Here is a 13,431-nt window from a genome sequence, read left to right as displayed (position 1 = left end):
TTAATGCACTTAAATCAAAATTACAACATCTGAACTCAAAGAATAAAGATTTTCTGCTATTGTAATTTTTCCCCCCTGTTACATAAAGCTATTTTTATTTTATTGAGGTAGCAGGATAGCACTGACAAACTCACAAAATTACTTTTTTTTACAACCAAGTAGCTGATCAAATCATGTGTCTGGAATTTTCTGTCGGCAAGAATCAGAACTAACAACACCCTGTTTGCAAATGAATCATTTTTGAGTCGGTTCATTTTAATGAATCATTCAAATTAGTCTGAATCAGTGTCAAAAACATCAGTACTTCAATTTAAACTTCTTTCAGTTAGTTGCTACATTACAAAAATTACTTTTTGTTTAAATTTTTTCTAATATTTAAATTATATTTATATATTTATATATAAATATATTTATATTTTATTTCAGTTGTTTTAAAAATACTTTCTAATGTTTAAAAGTTTCAGTTTCAAGTTTGTAATTTTAGTACTTCAACTTCAAATTATTTTCTATTTATCATTATTTTTCACAAATTCTGAATGAATCATTTTTGAGTTGGTTCTTTTTAATGAATCATTCAAAAGAGTCTGAATCAGTGTAAAAACATTTATATCATTTTAGTACTTCAATTTAAAGTTATTTCAAAAATTACTTTTAGTTTTCTATTTATATTATATAATATATAATAATATAATATTTATATTATATAATACTTCTATTTTATCTTTGTTTTTCTCACAAATTCTGAATGAATCATTTTTGAATTGGTTCCTTTTAATGAATCATTCAAAAGAGTCTGAATCAGTGCAAAAAGCATTTTTAGTACTTCAATTTAAACTTATTTCATCTAGTTGCCATAGCTACATTTCAAAAATCACTTTTAGTTTACGCTTTTTTATATGCACATACATATATATTTTCGCTTTTTCAGTTGTTTTAAAAATGCTTTTAATATTTATAGTTTTAGTTTCAAGTTTGTAATTTCAGTACTTCAACTTTAACTTATTTTTGTCACCAATGCAAACATTTTTAAAATTTACATTAAACATCCATTTTATTTCAGCTTTTTTTCAATTAATGTTTTTGATGTTTTTTTTAGTTAGTCACCAATGCAACAAAATTTACGTGAATTTTTTTCAACTTCTATTTTATCTTTTTTTTCTCACAAATTCTGAATGAATCATTTTGGAATTGGTTCCTTTTAATGTATCACTCAAAAGAGTCTGAATCAGTGTAACAACATCAGTAATTTTAGTTAGTTGCCATGGTTACATTTAAAAAAAAACTTTTTTTGTCTTTTTATAATATTTATATTTTATTTTTCAAATTTATATAATTATTTTTCAGCTTTATTTCAGTTATTTAAAAAATGTTTTTAACGTTTAAACTAGTTTTATTTTTAAGTTTAACTGTAATTTTATTAATTCAACTTAAACCTATTTTAGTTAGTCACCAAAGCAACATTTTTTAATTTACGTTACATTTTTCAACTTCTATTTTATTTCAGCTTTATTTCAATTAACAATTTTTTTAATTAATTAATTAATTTATTTTTTTACAAATTCTGAATTAATCATTTTTGAGTTGGTTCCTTTTAATGAATCAGTCAAACATTTTTCAAATTTACATTAAATTTACATTAAATCTCTACTTTATTTCAGCTTTATTTCAATTAATTTTTGACATCTTTTTTTTTTAGTCGCCAATGCAACATTTTAAAAATGTACATACATTTTTTTCAACCTCTATTTTATCTTTTTTTTCCCACAAATTCTGAATGAATCATTTTTGAATTGGTTCCTTTAAATGAATCATTCAAAAGAGTCTGAATCAGTGTAACAACATCAGTAATTTTAGTTAGTTGCCATGCCTACATTTAAAAAAAATACATATATTTTAATTTTTGAAATTAATATAATTATTTGCTTTATTTCAGTTATTTAAAAAATGTTTTTAATGTTTAAACTAGTTTTATTTTTAAGTTTAAGTGTAATTTTATTTTATTAATTCAACTTTAGCCTATTTTAGTTAGTCACCAAAGCAACATTTTTTAATTTACATTACATTTTTCATCTTCTATTTTCTTTCAGCTTTATTTCAATTAACAATTTTTTAAATTAATTAATTAATTTATTTATTTATTTAATTTTTCACAAATTCTGAATGAGTCATTTTTGAGTTGGTTCCTTTAAATGAATCATTCAAACAGGTTGCAAAACAGTGTAAAAAAAAAAGTATTTTGAAAGTTAAACTGAAAGCATCGGACTTAATAAGAACATGAATTCACAAATTCACACCATTTACCCATCTGAGTCTCTTACCTTCTCTCTGCTGTCGAGTGACGATCCGTCCGGTCGTGTACGAATGGTGAACGGCGTGGACAGCCGGAGCAGAATGTTCTGGAAGGAACAGGGAATCCTGGGAGAAACCAGCTCAAAGCTGTTGCTGAAAGTGAGCGTCCGGTGCGGGTCGCTCTTGGCCTGTTTCCGAAGTCCCTCCCCGACCTGCAGGACCTCCATGTTGGGTCCCAGAACCAGATGAAAAGGAAAGGCCCGGCAAAACGTGCTCAGACCGATGCGCAAATCCAGCGGCGAGCGCGACAGCTGGCGAGATGCGGCGGCTGAGTGTGACGACGAGGATGCGGGTTGAGTCCGAACCTCTCGAATGAGGAAGGACAAACAGGCGGGAGACGAAGATGAAGGCGGAGATGGGGATGAAGAGGGGGAGGAATCCCCCGAGAGCTCGCCGTCCTCATTGGCCGTGTGCAGCCACGTGGGAGGAGCTTCCTCCACCGAAACGTCCGATTGGTAGATACGTCGGGCGGCGGCTCTGATCAAGCCCGGCATGGCCACGCCCACTGTAGGGTCGGGGTTGAAGCAGTGGAGAAGAAGAGTCCGTCCCACGTCGCTCTCCGCGTCCGTTTCTTCGCTCTCCTGAGGAGCGTCTTTGCATAGGAAAGAAGGAGCCTCGGACGACGCTCGCCGACCGCAGGACGTTCTGATGTGTTCTAGAAGAGCGTCGAAACCGTTGAAGAAGTCCTGCAGGTTTCCTCCAAGAGCTCGTAGAACCCTCTCGTTCTCCTCCAGACACAAACCGAAGAATTCCTCCCCAAATCGGCCACGTATGTCGGCAAAGTCCACACCTGTGAAAAATAATACACAAAAATGATTACTTTTAATAAAAATACATTACTGTTTAAAATGTTTTATTTTTTTAAAGAAATTAACTCTAATAATATTAAATTTAATACAGTTTAACTAAATTATTTATATAATTAATTTATATTTTCCTAAAGAAATTATTACTTTTTTTCAACAAGGATGCATTAAATTGGTCAAAAGTGACAGTTTTTTGATAATACACAAATTATATGAAAACTATATATTTTATCTTTTTTTGTATTTGTATTATAGAAATTATTTTAGTGAAACAGCTTTTGCTTTTAAAATAATTTATGAAAATTTTTTGTTAAAAACATTGTTTTTTCGCTTTATCAATATAATACTATATAACATAATATATAATATATTTTATAACCACCTGTGTTTTAAGGTTCATGTCAGTATATTATAATATTTGGTATATTTATTAGCTAATGAAACATACTTTTGTAAATTTAAATTCAATTTATAAAAAGTAAAATGTTGCCATGCTATTTTTTATGGTAAATAAAAACTAGTACTGTGATTTCTTTTTACCATAATTTTACCATTTTTAGCCATTAAACAAATTAAATTAAATTCGCGAACCGCTCATGTGAATCAAAAGATTTGCGATTCGCGCTCCGAAGTTAAAATTTGAATCAAACGATTCGCGAACCCGAACTGAATTCCCGGTCTAAATCAAATGATTCGCGATCCGCATTTCAAAGTCCCGATCTGAATAATGATTCGCGAACCATAATTTCAGATCAGGATCCGATCTGAATCAAAATATTCATAAACCCGCGCCGAAGTTCCTATCTACATCAAATGATTCACGAACCTGATCAAAAGTCCCGATCTGAAACAAATGATTCGCGGCACGTGATTCGATTCGAGCGCTTCGAAACAGTGAATCATTTTGCAACACAATGGTTTAACTCAGGGGTGCCCAACCCTGTTCCTGGAGACTGACTTTCCTGCAGAGTTTAGTTCCGACCTTAATCAAACACACCTGTCTGTAATTATCAAGTTCTCCTTGAGATCCTAATTAGCTGGTTCAGGTGTGTTTGGTCAGAGTTGGAGCTGAAAACTGCAGGAAAGTCGATCTCCAGGATCAGGGTTGAGCACACCTGGTTTAACTGATTCGGAGTTTCGAAAAGCTTCATTTCACCCAAGCGATGTCCAAATTCGAAAATTAATAGCTACTTTGATCCGGTTTTTGCTAGTGAATCGCTTGAACTGAATGATCGAACAGAATGATCTCAGTTGATTCGGTTTATCTATTCAGCCGCTTTTCACGTCTTCACCCATGTTTATACGACACTGTCAGTACTACTACTGGCTTAGCTCGCTAGTTTTATGACATTAACTGAAAAAAAGTCAAAATAGAGAGATATAAATTCAGAATTGTGAGATAGAAACTCAACTTGCCAACTTGCTATTGCAAGAAAAAAAGTCTGTGGCATAAAAAGTAGTAGGATGTGAGATGTAAATTCACAGTTGCAGGAACATGACATAAAAAGTAATCTTTTTTTTTTTTTTTTAACCTTTTTAATTTTTTTAAATTCTATTAAGAGACTAAAAACATTTTACCAAAACATTTTTTTAATGTTACCAACTCCAAATGTTTGAACACGTGTATATTTAAATGAACTCATATTTGTATTATGCAGTAACCTTTAAGTAAATGCAATGCAGCTCTTGGCACGCCATTGCATTTTAATATGGAACGTACAGTCACTGATTAATCACAGACATTTACATTGGATTGAACACGGCTCATGCAGTCTGTATTTAGTTAAACTATCTGTTTTATAAACATGCATTTACATAATGATGGAAAGTTTAAAGGTCTGCCCCCCAGCGAAACCATCGATTACCGAAATAATCAATCGCTGCAGTATAAGCGCGTCGTGAAACGCTGCGGCTCTGCTGCATAAAAGCGAGATGCGCAGTAGGTTTAGCTGGGCAGGGCTCAGTTCAAATGGCTCATTGCGGTTTATTTATAAACGTGTTCTCGTTAGGGATGGCAGAGTTAGTATCTTAGCAACAGCTCGGGAATGGAGACTGCAGCAATGGAGGGAGTTTTTAGGAAAGTGTCAGCGAGTGTGTATTGAGGTCAAAGTTTTGCGTTTCGTGCGTGTGCACACTAGAGCTGCACGATTCGGTCAAAAAATCATGAGAAATATTGCATTTATGATGCAAAATGAAGCTAGAGCACTTTGTGTTGTCAGTGCATGCTAAAAGTGACCACTTTGCATACAAAAAACAAAATATTGAGACAAAGTCACATGCATTTTTAAGTACATACACAATATCACTTTGTGTTTATTAAATTAAATTGCAGCATTGACTAAGCAGCCCTACTGTGTACTTACCTAAAATAGTTGCTGTGTATTTCAGTATTCCTGAGATGTCAGTCTGGCTGTCACAGCGAGAGTTCTCAAACAAACACTTCTGCTCGTCTGACAAGCTTCGTACAAACTCTTGTCCACTGCAAGAGAAACAGAGTTTGATTAACATTTACCAGAGTTAGAAAGGGTAACCAAAATATCAAAAGAACATATTATAGTTCAGAGGTTTTATAAATGCATTTTATAAATCACATTTATTTGTATTACGCTTTTCACAATATACCTTGTTTCAAAGCAGCTTTACAGAAATTCATAATGTTTAAATGAATTAATATCTTCATGTCTTTTAGTTGCATTTATCAAATTGGAGCTGGATGATAATATAGTTACATTTTATGACAATATAAACAATCTAGCAGATGAGATTTGGCATTAGTATATATCGCCCTACATGAATATACTGTATGTACGCACCACCTAACTTATAAAGAGCTGGATGATAGTATAGTTACATTTTAAGACAAAATAAACAAAATCAGGCAGTTGAGATTTGCTATACAGTATATTGCTTTACATGAGCGTACTGTATGAGAATAAAGTTAGACATACTTCTATATTCAACTTTATATAAAAAACTGGCCAATAATGTAGATACAATTTAACATAAAATTAAAAAAATCAGGCATTTGAGATTTGCTTTATAGTACACAATGTGTGTCATTGCATTTGTACAAAATTTCAAACAAAGTGTCATTTATTGTAAAGAAAACAGCACATTACAAACTTTTGACAAAAACCGAAAACGTCTTTTAGGTTTGAAAGAATTAATCATTAGATCTAGTGTTAAAAATTGGTTATTTTGTTTTGTTATTTTGCATCACAGGCAGTGAAAATTCATTTTAAGTGTGAATTATATATATATATTGCAAGGCAGAAGTAAACTATTTCAGATGAATATGTGCAGTGTTGCAAATTAACACTGTTGCCAAGGGTTGTTTTTGATGTGTGCGGGTTGAAGCAACCCCAATAACATCATATGCCAGGGGAAACCGACAAAAAAAGTGTATTTTATTCCTGGAAACATGATTTTTAATGGGGGACCCCTTCTAAATGCAATTAGGCTCATTTGGGGCTAGTTTTGAGTAGCAATTGGACTATTTTGTTGTGAAAACCTGGCAACCCTGAATATGCAAGACATTTGCCGCTAGAGGTAAATACTAGAATAACAAAGCGCAATAATGAGTAAAACTATTTGTGCTACAAACCAGTATGTTTATAAATATGATAATACGTTTAAATTATATGATAATAAATACCAGTTTGCAATATCGGCACAACGGACTGTTATTGTGCAAGTAAAATAACTAGAAATGACTGAGACCGGAAGTCGCGCACATTCAAGTTACTTGCTTTAAAAATAAGGTGATCAGAGTTATAAAATGATGTGGAATGCACAACTCAGATAATATATGACTTAATATTTACATTTCAGTATGTCTTTTGATTTGCAAAACTTAGTATCTTGGCATAATTTGAGATAGTCTAGAAGAAACAACAGAGATCGCATTTCTCTCCGGCATTAGTGGATGTACCTGATTTCCCTCTGTCTGTAAAACTCCACTGTTCTCTGCAGGGCCAGCTGAATTGTCTGGGTCTAAAAAGAAGAAAAACAATGCAGTCAGAAGTTGTTCGACCCAGATTCATGAGTGACTCTACAAAGACACAATTTAACTGGTAAACAACAGTACTCTCATCGCACTTGTCCAAACACTGCTCTGCTTCGAGAGCTCCTTTCACAGAATCTAATTAAAACGGATTCAAAAACATCTGACACAACAAATTCTAAAGTTAAAGCAACTGTATTTTTTCTACCTGAAAAAGCAGTTTCAAAATCGTTCCAATTTCCCCCAAACATCTTTTCTGGCAGTGTAAAAGTTTGACGAGCGGGTACGAAATTCCGCGAAAAGTGCGGATTGCTTTGCTGCAACAACAAAAGCACGTGTACAGGCACGTGACATATTTAAGAAAGCGAATTCCAGTCGCTTAACTGTAGGGGGCTCCAAAGTCACAAAAATACATAAAACTACACTCATGTGAAATTGACTAGCAACTTCTAATTGAAAATACTCAACTACTTTTTTTTCAGTAATAAGTTCCACAAGGCTGCAGTTTAAGTTCTAACTAATTAAACTAAGTTCTGCATTTTATGAATGGAATAAAAGGTGAAGGTAAACCGATAGTTTCTATTGGATTTGTCTGTTTGTGCCGTGTTTGTGTGATTTGGCCCTTTTTAAGGGGATTTACACGGCGGATCTACCTGTAATAGAATACACCCTTAAGCCTTATCCAATCAACTGCCTTTATCACGGTACCACGGCAACAATATTCCAATCAAAATCCTCCTCATTTCAGCAAAGCTCTTAATAGCTCAAATCCAGCTTTACCTGGCCAAATCTGCTTTAGTGACCTCACAGCAGTTTCTCACTCTCTCTGGAGAAACTAAACCTGATTTATACTAACGTAACTCCGCAGAGAATCGTAAGAATTATAATAAAACGCATTATGGTAATGAGAAGGTGGGGGGAAATTACCTTGATTGTTGTGAAAAATAATCTTTATGAGCTTCATTTTCTTTATGCTTTGTGCAGTCATCTGAAATTATTTCTTTTACTCCGCAAGGATGCATTAAATTGATCAAAAGTGATTGTAAAGACATTACAAGGTTTCAAATAAATGAACTTAAATATCATATGCATATGCATCATAGTTTTCACATAAATATTCAACAGCACAACTGGTTTCAGCATTGGTAATAATCATAAACATTTCTTGAGCAGCAAATCAGGATATTAAAATGATTTCTGAAAAATCATGTGACACTGAAGACTGGAGTAATGATGCTGAAAATTCAGCTTTGATCAGAAATAAATTACATTTACAATATATTCACATAGAGAACACTTATTTGAAATCGTAATATTTCACAATATTACTTTTTTTACTGTATGTGTGCTCAGATAAGTCTTAGTTCAAAAGCACAGTGTTTTCCAGCAATGCATGTTGGGATTGCCTTCATGCAACAATATTTTAGATTTTGGCTTAGAAACTAGTAATAGAAAGCATCATGAGGTCACTTTGGTGTTTGCATCAGGAGGAGTATCTATGTTGCCTAAAATGTAGTCTATGTAGGCAGTTCATTAGTTTCTGAAACAGAGCTTTTCGTTGTCAGAGCTCTATAAACTCAATATAAATCTCTCTATCACACACACACAAAAACAAAGGATCAATGTTATCTTCTAAACAGCGTGTTATTTGTTTTGTGTAATCCCCAAATACAGACATGATTTCAACTGACATGCAAACATAATCCGCTGTTTACAGGAGTGTGAGTGAGAAACTACAGAAAATACTGATGATCAGACAGTGCAGACACCATGTAAACACTGTAATAAATAATAAGAATATAAGAATATACTCTTTTACAAGAATACTATTTTGGTCTCTCTGTTTCTAAATTTTGCTTAATTCAGTGTGGTTTGCTGTTTCTTTGTAATTAAATGTGAATTCACTAGTAATTTACGAGTGAAAATTGTATTTTTTCATTGTATGCAATAAAAATACATTGTAAGTTAATTAAATAATTTTTTTTATTGAAGAAAAATACTATTTCAGTCATTCTACTTCAAATTTTCATGCATAATTAAATGTTACTTGCTATTTCTTTGTAATTAATTCTAAAATTTGAGAAAAAAAATAGTTAACAAAAGGTTCAGTTAGTTAACATTAATTAATGCAATTACCAACAATGTGTTGCTCATGTCAGCTCAGGTCCATTAAATTAATTTTTGTGAATGTTCGCATTAACGCTAAGTACATGCTTTAGAAGGCTTTTTCATGGTTGGTTCATGTTAACTAATGTAGTTATGTAATGTTAACAAATGAAGGTTTATTGTAAATTCTTAATGATTTTTCTATTCAACATTAAAGTTTAATGTGTTAAATTGAATGCATGTGAAAATGTGTACTGTAATTGAAATCTACAGATGCAAATAGACCAAAATTAATAAAATAAACACTTAAATGTGTATTTTGGATGTTTTCTGTCCACTAGTCTGAAAGAAGACATGCTATGGAAGCAAAATAGCCCTAAATCTCAAAACTGACCAGTGCATGAAAAAACATGCATGCATGTCAGTATACAGCCAGTCTGAGTGTTTTATATATAATCCAGCTAAAACACACACACATTTTGGATTTATGCCATTAGAGCAGTTGGTTTGCTATGAACCACATTTCAAGTGCCTATCTAGTACAACACACACACACAGTAAATCTACTGGAGTGAATCTCAGGACAGGAACATTCTGATGCAGAGATACATGCGCTATCGCAGCTCTGCGGTACAGTGTGTGTTTCTTTGAGACCCAGATGCACCAGGGACCAGTGTACCGGGAGGTTATCCTGCCCTTTCACACACACACACCCACCCATGTGAACGTGCTCAGCACTGTTCTGCTCAACACATGAAACATGATGAATATGTAAGAATACATGCTGACACACACACACGCACACGTAACACAGCAAGGCCTGAACAACCACAGCACGCTCTACATTGAGTCTCCATTCACACACACACACGCTATAAATGTAAGACGGTTTGAGGGATCGGGCTCTCAAACATCTGCACCGTCACCGGTTCTACTGTTCGAAGGAGATTTACGAGCCATATAATCCGCTCTCATGCACCAAGTCAAATCCATCATCATCATCAGTACTCAAACAGCATATAGACTAGTAATACTGGTGTAACTGGCTAGAGAGAGCAGATGTATTTCGCTGTGATGGTTCATGTATGTTCTCAATCCTTTAAGTAACCATGAATATTCTTCATGTGACAATAGATAGATAGATAGATAGATAAACACCACCAATCCATCTATGTAACTATACTATACGCATAGTCTATCCCATTCTATGATTTTTATCTATTTAACAGGAAAACATGTGCTTTATGCCTTAAAATCCTATCCTATCCTATATATACACTGTGTATGTATAGCCTACTATCTATCCATCCATCTATACATAAGCGTACACTATATACCATCTGTCATGTATATATGTGACCCTGGACCAAAAAAAACAGTGTTAAGTAGCACGGGTATTTGTAGCAATAGCCACCACTACATTGTATGGGTCAAAACCTTTTTTTTTTTTTAATGCTAAAAATCTTTAGTATATTAAGTAAAGATCATGTTCCATGAAAATATTGTGTAGATTTTGTACTGTGGACATATCAAAAGTTAAATTTTGATTTGTAATATGCATTGGTAAGAACTTAATTTCGACAACTTTAAAGGCAGTTTTCCTCAATATTTTGTATTTTTGCACCCTCAGATTTTAGATTTTCAAATAGTTGTATCTCAGCCAAATATTGTCCTCTCCTAACAAACCAACAATCTCAATTTAAAAAAAACCCAAAACAAACAAAAAAAACATTACGACTGGTTTTGTGGTTCATGGTCATATATAGATAGATAGATAGATAGATAGATAGATAGATAGATAGATAGATAAACACCGTCTTCTCTTCAGAAACATACATAATTTACATATTTACAGTATTTCTAGTAATATGTGTGTATACATATATAAAGAACATATGCTAGATGTACACTGTGTTTATAGTAATATACATACAGTATGTATATATATATATATATATATGTGTGTGTGTGTGTGTGTGTGTGTGTATTTGCATATATATATTTCTGACAAAAAAACAGCAGGATAGATAGTGAGGAACACATCTGCATCAATCTATCTATCTCAGAGCAAATATATATATATATATATATATATATATATGTTTGTTAATGTTGAACGTAAGGTAAGGCTCGGTACCGTCGGTGAGGTGAGGCGTCTCAAACTCTCCCCGAGCGAGTCCAGATTGACGCGTTTACGCCGGGCGACCCTCCTGCTGACGGCCGCGTCCTCGAACGGACACGAGAGCGTCTCCACGGGGCTCCTGCCGTTCCAGAAGACGCGTGAGAACGGGCACTCTCCATCCTCCCCGGGGCTCTCCAGGTAGTCCGAGCCCATGGAGCTGAAGGATTCGGAGGAGATCTTCCGCGAGGACATGCTGCTGCCGATGCGGGCGGACTCATCAGACGCGCAGGTGACACAGAACCATCGCGGAACCGGGACGTTCTCACTCACTCCAGAATGAATGCAGCAGCAGCAGCAGCGCTCGGAGGGACCGCCGGATCACCAAGTGCGCAAAACCCAGATTCTGTCCGCGTGGGTGTGGGGTGGGATGAAGCGGGGTGTTCGTATTACCGAATCCCGTCTGTGACCCAGCAGCTCCGTAGACCGATGAAGACCCCCGGAGACCTCATGATCCGTCCGTCCGTGCGCGTCTCTGCGGGTTTGACGCGGGGAGAGTCGCGTCCAGATGCGCGTAAAGACCAGAAATATTCCACCGTTACAGGGCGCGCAGAACTAAGAAACAGCCAATCGCTTAACATACAGCAAAAAGCCTCTACACCCTCCCATGAGAGAGAGAGAGAGAGAGAGAGAGAGAGAGAGAGTATGCAAAGCAATGCTGTTCACACTTAATATCACAGTGGCCATATTAAACATTGCAAGAATAGGCACTGTAATTACTCAAGAGATTTTAGGGTACACTAACCATGTCATAATGGCATGTTAACTGTTATTTCCAGAGATCAAAACAGACCTGCATGAATCAGAATTTAAATCTGAAAGCTGTGAAAAATGCATGTTTTGGAGTGCTGCAGAGATGTTTTGTTTACAACCAGTAAATGAAAAGAAAAAAATCAATACTAAGATGGAGCAAAGCACCCTAGGAATTTTCTGACCTACATTTTTGCCCTTGCATCTGCTGTTGTCAAGGGCAGGAATGAGGATTAAGGAGTTAATTCCATTAAACATGATGCTTTTTTAACCAATGGATCCTCTGTAGTGAATGGGTGCCGTCAGAATAAGAGTGCAAACAGCTGATAAAAACATCACAATAATCCACAAGTACTCCACACCACTCCAGTCCATCAGTTACCATCTCGAGAAGACAAAAGCTGTGTATTTGTAAGAAACAAAGCTATCATTAAGACGTCTTTAAACTTTATTCAAACCATTTCTTTTGGCCAAAATAGTCCATAATCCATAATCCATTTCCTCCACACTGCAAAAAACACGATTAGTTGAGTCAACTTCAAATAATTTGTTACCCTTCAAATTTAAAATTTTAAGTTCAGTCAACTCAAAAAATGTTAAGTTGTACTAAGTGAAAACTTAAATATTTGAGTTGATTAAACAAAAAATTTGGTTTGTTAAACTTAAAAACTGGGCTTGTTACCCAGCTGCCTTAAAATTTTAAGTTGAATGAACTCAAATATCTAAGTTGTCACTTAGTAAAATTTAACATTTTCAATTGACTAAACTTTTTTGAGTTGACTGAACTTAAAATTTTAAGGCAGCCAGGTAACAAATCATTTTAAGTAGAATCAACAAATCGTTTTTTACAGTGCAGTGAAGTCATCCTGTCTGAATCAGGAGAGAAATCTGCACAGATCAAGCACCGTTTACAAACAAATATGTGGCTGGATTTTGATGTGAGAGACAACAGGAGATGGACTTTTTCCACTGGAGAAAGCGTTATTATGGATCATGTATTCATATTTTAGCCGGAAGAGATCGTATAAAGACATCTTGATGGATTTGTTTTCAAACAAACATGCAGCTTTTGGCATCTCAAGATGTTTACTGATGGACTGGAGATATCACTTGTGGATTATTGTGATGTTTCTAATCAGCTGTTTGGACTCTCACTCTGACGGCACCCATTCACTGCAAAGGATCCATTGGTGAGCAAGTGATGCAATGACGCATTTCTCCAATTACAATAATATAAT

The 13,431-nt window shown here is 34.7% G+C and overlaps 1 protein-coding gene across 1 annotated transcript in view; it reads right to left on the bottom strand.

Moving 5' to 3' along the window:
• The window catches only part of gucy1a2 (guanylate cyclase 1, soluble, alpha 2), a 39,410-nt gene extending 27,296 nt beyond the window's left edge, over positions 1 to 12,114 (bottom strand). The window contains exons 1-4 of the mRNA XM_051130149.1: positions 11,402 to 12,114; positions 7,087 to 7,148; positions 5,519 to 5,634; positions 2,319 to 3,139 (exon numbers count right to left, since the gene is read on the bottom strand). Coding sequence (XP_050986106.1) covers positions 2,319 to 3,139; positions 5,519 to 5,634; positions 7,087 to 7,148; positions 11,402 to 11,638 — 1,236 coding nt within the window. The 5' untranslated portion in view covers positions 11,639 to 12,114. The remainder of the gene's footprint in view (positions 1 to 2,318; positions 3,140 to 5,518; positions 5,635 to 7,086; positions 7,149 to 11,401) is intronic.
• Between the last annotated feature and the right edge of the window lie 1,317 nt (positions 12,115 to 13,431).

Source organism: Labeo rohita, chromosome 15 (genome assembly GCF_022985175.1).
Source record: "Labeo rohita strain BAU-BD-2019 chromosome 15, IGBB_LRoh.1.0, whole genome shotgun sequence".
Taxonomy (NCBI): Eukaryota; Metazoa; Chordata; class Actinopteri; order Cypriniformes; family Cyprinidae; genus Labeo; species Labeo rohita.
Note: the sequence above shows the minus strand (reverse complement) of the source record. Positions and strands in the feature narration are given on the sequence as shown.